A 15,114-nucleotide genomic window follows, 5' to 3' on the forward strand; every position below is an offset into this window, starting at 1 on the left:
TCCCCCCCGACACCAGTGAACATCCAGGGAGCGGACATTGAGATTGTGAAATCTTACAAATACCTGGGCGTTCATCTGAACAATAAACTGGACTGGCTGGACTGGACTGATAATTTTGCTGCTCTGTACAAGAAGGGACAGAGCAGACTCTTTCTGCTGAGGAGACTGTAGTCTTTCGGGGTGCAGGGGGCACTCCTTCAGACATTTTATGACTCTGTTGTGGCATCAGCCATCTTCTATGGTGTGGCCTGCTGGGGCAGCAGCATCGCGGCTGCTGACAGGAAGAGACTGAACAGACTGGTAAGGGAGCTCTGTCCTGGGGAGTCCTCTGGACACTGAGGTGGTGGGAGACAGGAGAATGGCAGCCAAGTCCCGTCCTCCCTGCTGGACAATGTGTCTCACCCCCTCCAGGACACCCTGTCCTCACTGTGCTACTCCTTCAGCGACAGGCTGCTGCACCCCCGCTGTCTCACGGAGAGATACCACAGGTCCTTCCTTCCTGCAGCGGTCAGACTATACAACCAGCACAGCCCCCAGTAGGACCCCCCCCCCCCCTATACCACGACACAGACTATATCACCCCTTGCTGCTAAATACCATCCAACTATGTGCAATATGTGCTATATGTGCAATATATATATGCTGTTAATAATTGTGTAATTTACCTGGCTGCTAAATCCTAAGAACTGTTACAGGATGTGTATTTAGAAAATTATGTAACTTTTTATTATATTTTGTATTCATAACTTAGTACTTTTTTTTTAATGCATGTAACATATTAAGCTGTCTGTGGCTCTTTTTCCTGCTGTAACTACGCAAATTTCCCTCCGTGGGACTATTCTGATTCTGACACCTTACTTCTTCCTTCTGTCTGTCTGTACCTGTGTACTCTCATGTTCCGAATAACCCAGCTTCCCCTATTCTGTACAAACTGTGAAGTCCACTGAGACAAATTTGTGATATTGGGCTATATAAATAAACATTGATTGATTAATGAAGTTACACAAAACGTAAACAAGTACTTCAAATGTATACTTAAAGGGATAGTGGAAATCCGCGAATTTTGAGTTTAACTTATGTATTTTTATTAAAAATAAGCATAATAAACAATTTTTTTTAATTTCATGCGCCTAGTTTCATTTTATTTTCAATTTTACTGCGCCCTCTCAATGAAACGAAATACTTCGGGAATCGTCGGGAATCTTCGGGTGATGACGAGAGCATAGGAAGACGGGCACAAACAATGGCGGACATTCAATAGCATTTGCATGTGAATAGCCGACCTTTATTATGGTACCGAGTATATTGCCATAAATATGATGATTGATTATCAGTAAAAAATTCTACGTGACACAACGACATTGGATTAACCTTGAGATGCGTTTTTATTCCGTTGAACACAACTTTTGATCACAAATCAAAAAAGGTAAGACGTAATTATTGTAATATTTTTGGAACCGGATGTTGTTTACTTTCTCTTTTCTGGCTGATAGCTATAGGAATTCGAGGTCTTACAGTGATGACATTACATGTGTGGAATCTGTGGAATCTGTGGAGTCTCAGCTTTAAATCGTATATCTTGTTTGTGCAGTTAAGATAGTAATAAGGGCATTTCTACCGTGTGTTGTGTGTAAAAAAGCGTTAGCATTAGTTAGCATTGTTTCGCTCAATGCTAATTCAAAGGCTTGGTATTACTCTTGTGTTGTTTCTAGCTAACAATTGTTCTTATTGTCAGTTAGCGGAGTTTCTTACCTTTAAAAGGGTATGAAACATTAATAGTTTCATAAATGTTAAGAAGCCCTGAGACATGTGAGAGAAAAAAAACTGTGGGAGGGGTCCACTGGGGGGACCTTAGGGATTAACTGGTTAACAATGATTAATATTTGTAAAGGCTACAGGTGATCTTAAGATGCGTGAGCTATGCTTAGGGACCTACCAGTCAAGATTATTTGTGCGTAGGGGTGCATCATCTGGCGCCTGGTCCTGGTCATCCTCGCCATTGCCCATGCCGTGAACCATCACCTCGGGCTCGGGCTCGAACAAATAAGGACGTAATGGTCCATCGTCTGGCTCAATATTGTCACCATCGTCGCTTACTGAACCGGATTCAGATTCAGTTCCTAAAACGACATTTTCGTAGGAAAGCCGAGAGGATGTTTCTGACTCGCTATCATCACTGGATACCTCGTACAATCCTTCTTATTTGTCTGGTATATTTGCCCTTCCACGTTCATTCTGCATAGACGCCATGGTTTGTTATCGTATCGTCTTCCTAAGTTTTCGTCACTTCCGGTTTGGCTGAGTCGAACATTTCGTTTCTAAAAAACTTCGGGGAAGCTGCAATAAAGTGCTTCTAACATGTAAGGCAATTATTATATTTTTTTAATCAGGTGTGATTGTTTTGGTACGTAATTATGCTTGTATATAAGTTAAAACGAAACTATTTGAGGTTCCATTTCCACTATCCCTTTAACTACAGTACTTGATTAATGTACTTAACAACATTCCATAATTTGTAAGTATAAGAAGACAATTGAGCTACTTGACCTGTATGTTGTTGGCTTGCTAACAAAAAGGTAAAATATGTGTTTTAAAGAGCATTTCAAACGTTTAACTATAATATAGCTTGAAGAACATGTTGCGTTTTTGTTTCCCCCAATAGTTAATGTAATGATTACATGTAATATTATTTTGTAATGTGGTGTTGCTGTTCATTTCCTTCCATTTTGTAAACGGCTGGCTCCCTGCGCGCGCATTCTCTGTGCTCTCTAATTAGTGCGCGCACTCTTGTATGAAGGTGGAGGCTCGACTTGTCGCTGCTGCGCGGCAGAAGAAACTTGTGCAGTTAAAACTTTGACAAACATCGTTACATTTCTGCCACATACCCAGACATATATGCTTCTCAAGAACTCTCCCAATGTTTGACGAAGGAGAGGAAACCGACAGCGGCGAGAGAGCCCGGCTCCCTGAGTCTCCCTCCCCGCCTTTGACTGTATGTCTTCCCGGAGGATCTCCTTCCTCACCGCGGCCCCTGGACCTCTTCTCCTCCGCCTGTCCTCTGCTGGGGGACACAGACCCGCCATACCTCGCCACTCCGGAGTGTCTTCACTTGTCTGCGGAGAAGCTGGGACCCGGGGACTCCCCGCACTACTCGCCGCCAAAGTTCTGCTGGAGAACCGGGGACACCGACTCTCCGTTTAGGTCGCGGCACGAGGTGCGGATAGATGATTTGTATGACCGCCATGACCCGTTACCCAAATGGAGAGGACGAGGCGCTGCGAACGCGGAGCGCCTTCAGCACCGCGGACAGAGACAGCACGGGGCTCCGGAGCTCTCGGACCATGGGAACCACTCCACGGAGCTCATCGACACCGGGTTCAACTCCGACACCAGGCAAACGTGAGCCATCCTGTCATATTCACCCACAACTTTGGTTCATCACCCCTAACATGATAAATAAGTAAAGTCACCAGTTGTCAGGCCTTGTGTAAAGTATGTGCTTATTTATGAAGTCTGCAATGTTATGTTATGCAGAGAGGTTGCTGAGTGATGGTTTAGAAATGCCAAAGCCTTTCTGGGTTGAGAGGATTCAATCAACAGCAAATAATCCACCTAGGTGTCAACAAGTAGAGGTCAGGGTTGGAGAGAGTAGAGTAAAGCCAGTATTTGGACTGAGCCAGATGCATTGACCTGTGTATGCATGGGCCACTGATCAGCTCTCAGCTGTGCTTACAGGTCCTTTATGGATTAAATGGACCTGTAAGCAGTAAATAGAATAAATAATAGACCATTATTATTATTAAGGCCATCATGCTCTCGTGCACTGCTTGAATTGCAATCAGATGTCCCATGCAGTCACTGAAAGGACTATAGAAATTATTGCAAAACCCTATTCACACACACTTAACATGCACAAAATATCATTACACCTTTAATGGCAATTGCTTTGCCAAATTGCTGATGTGTCCTATACAATGTATTTATTTATTTTCCTATTTATTTAACTTCCTAACTGTGAGATAGGTAATGATAAGAGCATTTGGTGGATACTATCCATTGCATTCAGGAAACATAAGCAAGGAAAATGGTGACACTTAATGGTTATTCATGTAGCACTGCCAGCTCGATTTTGACTTCCAGATTGTGAGAATGGCAGGACTCAGAGTTGGCTCTTTGATCTTCCCTGGTCTGTTACTTTGATACACCAGTGTTCAACTTAAAGGGTTATAATCAGTATGCTCTCATCACAGATGCCTGACTAAATGTTGGATGCCTTTTTGTGTGTCTGTGTGTGAAAGAGAGGGTGAACATGCCTGTTTCTCATTACCAGTGAAATATGGTGAGCAGCTCACCTTTGATCTTAAAATTGACAATTTACTGCTTGAAAGAGTGTCCATGTGTGCATGGTTGATAAAGAGAAAGAGCTGAGAGTGTAACTCTTCTAAGATTCCACTCACGTCTGTCCCTTCTATACAAATTCTGAGACAAAAGCTATTTTTCACCTTTATCCTCAAATGTTGATTCAAACCTGATTCATTTTCTCATCATTCTTTCCATTTCTCTAGTTCACCGGGAATTGACCTAACCTACTTGATAGCTTGAACTGAAAATAATGAACTTAGTGGCCCAACCTCCAGCTCTAGGATGAACCGATTATACAGAGTTCATGACAGAAAAGCTCACAGCTAGTGATACAGTACATATTTTATTCCACTACATCTTTCTGTGCTTTTCAAACACTTTTCCCATCACTAGAATGTATTGATTTTTAAAAGCACATTCTACGTGCTCATATTAATCGATAGGAATAAGACTGTAAAAGAACGCAACTGCACCTTTTGAAAATTGCATTTGTTACAGTCAATGTTTATTTATGGGGAAAATACATGTAGAGAGTTGCACTGTGAGCATTTATAGATACTGCTAATATCCAGGGCCCCTCCGTATAAAGGCCTTATACGGTACTGCTGATTGCCATTTCAAGAAAAATGATTGCCTATGTTTCTATAGATGGGCGTACAATCCCCAATCTAGCAATGTATCACAATCATTTTACTGCAACATTTATTTTGTAGGTGGCCAGTCACAAAGTTTTCTTGGCTTAACAACATAGCTTATGATAGCAATTACCTTCTGGCTGTCAGCTAAAATGTGGTAACCAGAGGCATGGCTGTAGTTTCTTCATGCATTTAAAGAGCTGTTTCTTGGCAGCTAAATCTTAAAGTATTAGAAACGAGAACTGGTCAAAGGCACCTCAACACTAACGTACCCCATATTGGAGTCATATACTGTAAATCAAAGTAAAGCCACTGTGATATAACTTAAAATTTGGCTGAGTGAGAGGGTTTTCTGCCACTGTGTTGAAGTGTAGTTATACACCAGTAGTGCAGGATAGTTTCTCCTTTTTCTGACAGTTTGTGTTATTAATAGGAGAGGGAGCTGCTTGCTTGGACAGGGTCTTTGAGTGATCTGCAGCAGCTTCTGCCTTAGATAATGCATCAAAACGAGAACTGTGTGGTCACTCAGTAACAGAATTAATTGGTGCAGTGTGTGGTTTAGGGATTAAGATGTTGCCACATAATCATATTGCAAGATTGCATCAAACCAGTCCATTAACGGTGAATCAAATGAAATGTGAAAAGGATTCTTCCCCCCAGGTGTTTGTGTAAAAGCAGGGATTAATGCCGGCTAAATATTGGACTAATATTCAACAGGTAGGCCGAGAGGTGACACTAATGGGATTGCATATAATGTAGGTGTAATTGTAGTAAATGGTCTCTTCTCCCTGAAGCGTCCAAGTCTGGTCATCTTGGTTGCAACAATAGTATTATATGATGATTAATTTAGTCTTAAGAACATTATGTAAGAATACAAACGAGCACACTTGGTATACAAACTCATACAAATACAATATATAAACAATCCCTCCTCTAGTTCCTCTATCCATCTCCTACAAACGCACGCACGCGCACGCACACACACAAACACCCTTGTTATCCATCCATCTCCATTATGTCTGCCTCCTCCTGTCTTTGCCACTCTAATTCTGCACAGACATGAGGCAGGTCAATTCTATTTCAGATCAGAATCACAAACAGTCAGAGATGGATGGAGAGGAAGATAGAGAGGGATGGAAAATGGCAATTCATTGCTGAGCCTATAAGGTTATCTAAATGGGCTGGCAGCCAGGCTGTCCCCATCATGTGTGAGGAATATTCCGGATGCTTACAAACATATCTATGAGTGTGGGTTGGCGTTGGGGGGATATAAGGTGCAACCAGTCATCAGTGCATTATAATAAATCAACTCAAAACGCCTTTAAAAACAAATACCTTTCAAACACTATACATCATTTAAAGCCGTATTCACTGGTTGTTGTGTTAGTTTGCATGAATATTGATCACACACGTGTTTGTCTTTCTGTGCACATTTCTATTATTTTGTTGGTCATGCGTGAGAGGTTATTAAGACATCTTGATTGGCAGCTGAAAGCTTGCAGCTGATTATGTAAATCGAAAATCAAAAGCTGCAGACCTTTTATACCCCTTCATCGCACATTGGCAACTACCCTCACACACACACACACACACACACACACACACACACACACACACACACACACACACACACACACACACACACACACACACACACACACACACACACCATGTATACATCACTTCAGGGGACATTACATTGACTTACATTTCCTGGAGACTTATCCTAACCTTACCCATAACCAACACATGCCTAACCCTTACCCTAACCCTAACCCTAAACCTAACCAAGTCTTCACCCTACAATTAATGATTCCCCTCATGGGGACCTCCATTTTGTCCCCATATGGGAGGTGAGTCCCCACACGTGACTGTGTAAACATATTTAGGTCCCCACAAGTATAGTAATGCTAGGCCACACACACACACACACACACACACACACACACACACACACACACACACACACACACACACACCACACACACACACACACACACACACACACACTTACAATCTCACTCCCCTATAGTGATTTGCCTTGGTGAGCTCTCTTCATCATCTCAGTTCCACATCCTTTCACGCCCTCAGGGAATATTTCCACCATGAACAGGTTTCCATTTTCACCATTCTCTTCAATGGGCACGTGTGTTAGTATGCCTTCTGTGCATACACACACACACACACACGCACGCACGCGCGCGCGCACACACACACACACACACCACATACACACACAATTACATAAACGACAACTAAAATGGGTATTAATTGTTTGTAAGGTCACAGCACCAATTCAGATTGCACACAAGGAATGAAAGTCTTTTGATTGGACAATTTCTAAGCAATTCTGCTTTAGAAGTTCTTCAAGGCAGCAAGTAGTTCATCATAATAGCATTTAATATAATTTATCCCAAGTCTCATTTGCTAGTTAATGTTCTGAGTATTAATTTCCACCAATGTTCTATTCCCAGTTTTTATTTGAAAGCTTACCCATATTCAGTATGTCATCCTCTGCACACACTATGTCAGTCAGTCTTTCTCCCTCTCATTTTTCCAGCTTTGGGAGACATCAAGGCATTTTCTCAGTGTGTGGGTGGGTCAGAGTGTCAGGCCACACAGCAGTTGCAGACATGGTGGCTCTCTATGTCTCTGAAATACAATAGGAGGAGTACAATCATTCGAAATAAATGTGTTTTTCAGTGTGAGTACCGCGGTTCTTTCTTTTTAAGGTACAGCTGGACAATTCCCTATTGATAACATTGATTTTGTACCTGCCCTGTCTTGCTGAGATGTGTCACTTCAAATTGGCCTCGTGTTAGTAAGAAAACAAATAAAGACATATTGAACATTACTGGAGGAACATGTTCATGCCTGTGTGTATCTGTGTGTTAAAAGATAATGACAGATTCACCACGGACCAAAGTGTCTCTCTGGATGACCACTCAGTCATACTGTAGTGTGAGTTTGTTATGCCAGAGCCAATTATGGTGACAGCTGAATCTCTCTTTTGCCAATCAGAGCTGTTGACCTGAGATGGCCCAACAGTGTTGCTTTCTCTTGGGTTAGTGGAAAAGTTAACTGCTGATTGTGATTGACTTTTTTTTTATCACCGGTAGATGTAATAATGATTCTGTCGTTTCTTCTTGTCTCTAAAATTAGATTTTTTGCACTCAACTTTTTCTTCCAGTCACCCTCCATCACTTCATCATCCTTTCTCTGATTCAACCTTTGTTTCCTGCCTCCATTTTATATAATTGTTCTGATTGATTCTCCTCACTGTTTGCTCTCTACTTTACTGTCCCCAGGGAAGCCATGCATCGCCGTCACACCACTCTGAGAGAAAAGGGGCGTCGCCAGGCCGTGCGGGGTCCGGCTTACATGTTCAATGAACGAGGCTCGGCCCTCACCGCAGAGGAGGAGCGTTTTCTGGATGCTGCTGAATATGGAAACATTCCTGTGGTCCGCAAAATGCTGGAAGAGTCCAAAACCCTTAACTTCAATTGTGTCGACTACATGGGCCAGAATGCTTTGCAGCTCGCAGTGGGCAATGAGCATCTAGAAGTGACTGAGCTGCTCCTGAAGAAGAACGGTTTGGCCCGAATTGGGGATGGCCTGCTTTTGGCTATCTCCAAAGGTTACGTTCGAATTGTTGAAGCTATTCTTGCCCACCCTGCTTTTGGCGGAGGTATCCGACTTGCTCTGAGTCCTGTGGAGCAGGAGATGCGTGATGACGACTTTTATGCTTATGACGAGGATGGGACGCGTTTTTCACACGACGTCACACCCGTCATCCTCGCTGCTCACTGCCAGGAGTACGAGATCGTCCACATCCTTTTGACGAAGGGGGCCCGCATAGAAAGGCCTCATGACTACTTCTGTAAGTGTTTAGAATGCGAGGAGAAGCAGAAGATAGACTCGTTCAGTCACTCACGCTCCAGGATGAATGCGTATAAGGGCCTGGCCAGTGCAGCGTACCTGTCGCTCAGCAGTGAAGACCCTGTGCTCACTGCCCTGGAGCTCAGCAACGAACTGGCAAGGCTGGCCAACATCGAGACAGAGTTCAAGGTAAGGAGGATTTCATTTTAATGTTTTTGTTTAGCCATTTATTACTTTTTCATTTAGAGAATATAGAATGATAAAACAGCTATAATGTAAATCTATGTTTGCATTTTTTGCACTCTTTTGTCTATTTTTTCTTTACTTTTTCATGACGTTCAGGCAGAAAAGCGCAGAATAGAGATTGTTTAATCTTTCTCAGACAATGTTTTTACCTATAGCGTGCGTGCGTGTAAAAATAGTTAATTTGTGTAAAAGTAAATAATGTTTTTGGAGTGGTTAGATCTAAGGGCTTTACGACATTCCTTATTGCAGGCCTTCACACACTTCACACTTCACACACACACTAACTGAAGCTAAAAATCTACATTTGTGTTAATCTAAACTACTTAGATATGCTGGCAACTGTCGAGAAGCAGGTTGATTGGCTCGGGCTGGGGGTATAGCATGCCACTCACTTCAAAAACGGTTTCCAACGTGTCTGCCCATTCACTTTGAATGGGGTGACATCACGTTGCCTCGCTTTTCGTCGAACTGAATTGTGGGTAGCATAGCGGTCCATCTCCGGCGTCTCCGGCCAATCAAATCCCGTTTCTGAAAATCTGACAGCTCAAGCCCTAGCCAATCAAACCGCGTCTAAGCTGGGAGAGATATCCCGCCGTTCATTTCTATATTTCAAAAAAAGATGGAGGAGAAACTAATTATCGCCGTAGCAAATCACCCGGTTTTGTATGACCAGACCCTCTTCACCTACCGGGATACAAACCGGAAGAACCAGTCATGGAGGGAGGTGGCAGAGACAGTGGGTGAAACTGGTAGGTTTTCGCCTGTTTGGGGAGTTTATATATAAATATATATTGCTCGCATAAAATCCCCGGGGTTTTTTGCTTTGTATGTCGGGGGCGGGAGATTCATGTGATTGGTTGTTGGTCGCGTTGCTCGAATAAAATCCCCAAGCTTCAGACACGCCCAGCTCCAAGCTTTTTTTGAAGCTGTAGTGTGGACGCTCCGTTACACTGTGAGACAGCTTTGGGCAGGCTTTGGTTGCAATTGTAGGTGAAGAGGAAGATGATTCCCTCCTCTGGGCCAGCTGGTACACTTGTCCAGTACCCTCACCAACAGAGTGATTCACCAAGATAAAATGTAGCTTAGTTGAACTTCACTTCATATTAAATGATATCAGCAACATTTCTATGAAATAACCCTATTTCTTTCAAGTTTCTCGCCAAAAAGGAAATATTACAAGATCACATTTAAACAGCATTCTCATTCCAACGTAATGGTTTACCTTGGCCAAATACTATACTACTATCATGATGTTATTTAATGCAACCTCCTGACTGCTATATTCAATATTGCAGTTTATTTAGTTTCATGATTTTCCTTTGGTTTCTATTAAGAGTTGTTATATTGCATATACTGTTTGTGATGTGATTCTTTTTATAATAAGCATCAACAATAAAACTACAGATGTTTCACCTTGGAGTGGCCAGAAGTGCTCGGCTCACATTCATAATATATTGAATTACATTTATAGCCGAGATCATTCAAATTGAAAGCATGATCATGAAATGAAACCAATCAGATAACAAAAGTCTGATAACATTACAATTTCCGTTGCTTATTTGTGTCCCGTTGTTGGCCCATCTGTTGCTGCATTCTTTCTCCGCTCTCTGTTCATTTCTGTCCGCTCTTCCTCATCCTTTCCTCTGTCTTTCTGCCCACCTTTGTATTTCCCTGTCAGGCTTTTCTGCTTGTCATTGTGTTCCCTGTCTCCAGACGAGTTAATGAGAAGGGCTCACCTGAGGGACCAGCGTTGTGTTGAAGCTCACCCGTCTCATTAACATCTCATTATCACCCCCTGTCTTCTGTCTTTATACGTCTCCTAGCCCCTCGTCACATCATCTTCTTATTACAAGACATTTTTGCCAATAGCATTGCAAAATTATTTTTCACAAGGGGAAATTAAAATGGAGATTAAAAACTAGGGCGTAGAATCACATTATATTAATAATTACACCAATGTTCACTTGTTGTTTCCTTATTACTGTTTTCTGTGTTTGATGATCTCTCTTGTTTTTATAGATTTGACATTTTCTTGAAAAACATTCTAAAGTAATTTGGGTTGTGCCCCGAGATAACAACAGATCAGTATCAATATCCTCCTATTCAAAAAATTAAATATAGGATAAAAATATCTTAATTTTTTAAGATGTGGAGTGGCACCCAAATAAAAATCTGTTGCCATTTTACCACATGAAATGCAGGAATCGAGTATTGGCCAATGTATCAAATTGTGCTTACAGAAAATAAAACATGTACACGAAGGCGAAGTGCAACCAAATACCTCAAACTGCACTTTTTAAACCACTGGCGCACGTACGCAAGCTGTCAGTGTGCACAGATAAGCGAGCTGCTGGTGATGCACGTTGGCTGCTTGTGTGGAGACTGCTAAAGGCTTATCAAGACCTCCCTAACAGCCTCACATTTATCTTAAAACATCTTACCTTCTAAGACAGCCCATCCATTTCTCATAAGAGCATTTGGGACAAAAGAAGAGAGAGATATATCCATTTAGTTTACAAGATCATTTATCTTTCTATCCTTATGTTGTACCAATTATAGTTTACTTGTGTTTAAATGAAGATGAGCAGTCACCAAGAATGTCCACTGGAGTACAAGCTTTTAATTCAATTTTAATTTAATGTGCTTTGTCTGCGCAGTGAGCAACCTAAATGATAATATATTTAACGCATGATACATTTAGGTTTTCCTATACTTACATTTGAAGGTGATGGTTTTAATTTATGGTTTGATTTAATATGTTTAGTATTACATACTGTGTGGCTGAATAATAGGAACTGTCGTTTTTCTGCTAAACACAGTTTTATTAGTTCATCATACAACTCCCTCCCTCAGTGTCACACGCTGGGCTCTTTCCCCCTCAGTTCACTGATCTGTAACCATTCACACTGCGTCACACTGCTCTGTCCCCATTTTCAATCTTGCAACATCATTCCTTCTCCTTTATCTCAGCCTCCAAGGCACAAACCAAATCACCTGAATTGTGATTGGATTTTCACATCAACTGCATGTGTGTGACGGGTGTTCTTGATGTGTGTCCTCTGATGTCTTATGCTATGGTGTCATGATTGATTAAGAAAACATTCTTGTTCATCCCATACCCTTAAGCGTGCCTCTCCCTGAATGTTAACAGACACAAGTTTGTTCTTGATTTTTCCCGCTTATCATCCAAAAGGTCAAACACCAAATGCCACCTTCTCCTTCATGTTCCCGACGGGCCAATAGATGCTTGCTAGTTGCTATCTTTGCTTGATACCAGGATTTTAATTTTTAATTTGCAGATAGCGACAAGCCTTTTCAACAACCTTATCTAACATGCTGTTCAGACTTTTTTACATATGATAAATCCAAGCCTGAATGGCTAGATCTTAAAATGTATAACTTGCATCACAGGTATTAGAGTAAGAAGTTAGAACGCACTGTGACTTCACAAATCGGATTAAACCATTTAAAATGCAAGACGGATACTCTCCAAGTCATACCGGAACTACCTTACCTATAGGGTCAAACACTGGAGGAATGCAAATCATGTTCATGTTCAGTAGGCACACCCAACTACAGAACATACTTACATACATATTTGTATCATACCTGCTTTCACACTTTCTCTAACAAAGGCAGGTGTAAAATTGTAATTTCCCACTGTGTAAAATATTGCTGAATTGATGATTTTACTGGGAAGACCTTGTGTAAAAGAAGGTATGAAAGCAGGCATTATTAACATATTGTATTGTGATTGAACACAGAACAAACACAGCTGTGAATGCACAATGAGAATCACTCCCTAGGGACTAAAAGCCTGCCAGAAGCATCGGTCCGCTGACTGCTTACCTCCTCGGCCAAATGTTCAAACAGAACAAGCCAGAAGGGAAAGGGGCGACAGTGTGAGAAAGGAGGGTGAGACATGGGAAGACAGAGAACAAAGGGTTGAAAACTGGAAGGAAAGGAGAAGATAGGATGAAAAGGCTGGACAGAAATGTTAGCGAAGTGAGCAGAGTTTTAGCCGAATACTAGGCTTCCGTAAGTAAGAGTCAAATTGCATTTTGGTGTTTGATAATTGGCACCATAAGCCATTTCCAACACTCGGAAGAGGAAGTAAAGAGAGGCCTCGGAAGAGGAAGTAAAGAGAGGCCTTTAATATATTATCTTGTATCTGCTTTCTAAGAGTTATTATCCTGTGTGCACAAGGGTCATCATCCTTTTGGACCTGTCTGCTGCATTCGACACGGTGAATCATCAGATCCTCCTTCGCACTCTCCAAGAACTTGGAGTTTCAGGCTCTGCACTTTCCCTCCTCACCTCATACCTCAAAGACCGCACCTACAGGGTTACTTGGAGAGGGTCCGAGTCCGACCCTTGTCAATTAACTACAGGGGTCCCTCAGGGCTCTGTTCTTGGTCCCCTCCTCTTCTCCTTGTACACAAACTCGCTCGGATCAGTCATTAGCCCGCATGGTTTTTCATACCACTGCTACGCTGATGACACCCAATTAATTCTGTCCTTTCCCCGCTCAGAGACCCAGGTCGTCGCACGCATCTCTGCTTGTCTAGCTGACATCTCTCAGTGGATGTCTGATCATCACCTCAAGCTCAACCTTGACAAGACTAAACTGCTTTTCCTTCCGGGAAAAGATTGTCCCACTCTTGACCTAACAATCAACATTGGCACCTCTGTTGTTTCCCCGACTCAGACTGCAAGGAATCTGGGTGTGACCCTAGATAACAACCTGTCCTTCACTGCAAACATCGCTGCTACAACCCGCTGCTGCAGATACACGCTTTACAACATCAGGAGGATGCGTCCCCAGCTGACTCAGAAAGCGACGCAGGTTCTGGTCCAGGCTCTCGTCATCTCACGCCTAGACTACTGCAACTCCCTCCTGGCTGGTCTACCTGCATGTGCCATCCGACCTCTGCAGCTCATCCAGAATGCAGCAGCTCGCCTGGTCTTCAACCTTCCTAAATTCTCCCACACCACGCCGCTCCTCCGCTGCCTTCACTGGCTTCCGTTAACTGCTAGAATCCACTTCAAGACACTGGTACTTGCTTACCATGCTGCGAATGGATCTGGCCCTTCCTACATCCAGGACATGGTTAAACCGTAAACCCCAGCACGTTTACTCCGCTCTGCATTAACCAAACGGCTCGCTGCACCCTCGCTGCGAAGGGGACCCAAGTTCCCATCAGCAAAAACACATGGGTTTGCTATCCTGGCTCCAAAATGGTGGAATGAGCTCCCCATTGACATCAGGACAGCAGATAGCTTACACACCTTCCGGCGCAGACTGAAAACTCATCTCTTTCGACTCCACTTCGAGCGATAGAACTATTAACAAAGCACTTATATACTAATAAAGGGCTGGCTTATCTAAAGCCAGTTGAGTAGCACTTGAAATGTTTTTGCTCTATGAAGCCTGATGTACTTATATGATTCTGTTTTCTTCAACTTTGTATTTTGTTGGTCGAACGCACTTATTGTAAGTCGCTTTGGATAAAAGCGTCAGCTAAATGCAATGTAATTGTAATGTAATTGTGTTGAAGTGCCTTTCTGGATTTGTTCGTAATTCTCAAAAATTCACATCTTCTTCATGACTTATGCAATGTGTGGCTTTCGTATTAGTTTCAACCCATCAGGAATGTCAGCAAAAGGTTTCAAATAAGATACAAATGTGATATTTTTCCATTCAACTAATGAAAAGACCTTGAGAAAATGTGTTCCAGTTAAGTACAGGCCTTGCAGGCAGACATCAAAATCAAAGAGTAAAGCCACATACTCATAACACTAATGCATTCACTTCAGAATATAGAGTTAACATAGTTGGGATATTCAACAATTTGTCAATGTTTTTGGCTTCATACGTTTAAAGAGACACAACAGGACTACACCAGTAGCCAATGTATTACTCTGCTGAACCTACATGTACAGAGTTCCTTTGTTGCTTCCCCAGGAAAACAAGTATGTTCATTGAATTGGA

At 42.3% G+C, this 15,114-nt stretch overlaps 1 protein-coding gene across 1 annotated transcript in view; it reads left to right on the forward strand.

Moving 5' to 3' along the window:
• The first annotated feature begins 2,788 nt into the window (after positions 1–2,788).
• The window catches only part of LOC117555933 (short transient receptor potential channel 7-like), a 66,289-nt gene continuing 53,963 nt past the window's right edge, over positions 2,789–15,114 (forward strand). Inside the window, exons 1-2 of the mRNA XM_034231014.1 lie at positions 2,789–3,399; positions 8,306–9,065. Coding sequence (XP_034086905.1) covers positions 2,918–3,399; positions 8,306–9,065 — 1,242 coding nt within the window. The 5' untranslated portion in view covers positions 2,789–2,917. The remainder of the gene's footprint in view (positions 3,400–8,305; positions 9,066–15,114) is intronic.

This window comes from Gymnodraco acuticeps, unplaced genomic scaffold, assembly GCF_902827175.1.
Source record: "Gymnodraco acuticeps unplaced genomic scaffold, fGymAcu1.1, whole genome shotgun sequence".
In the NCBI taxonomy this organism is placed as follows: domain Eukaryota; kingdom Metazoa; phylum Chordata; class Actinopteri; order Perciformes; family Bathydraconidae; genus Gymnodraco; species Gymnodraco acuticeps.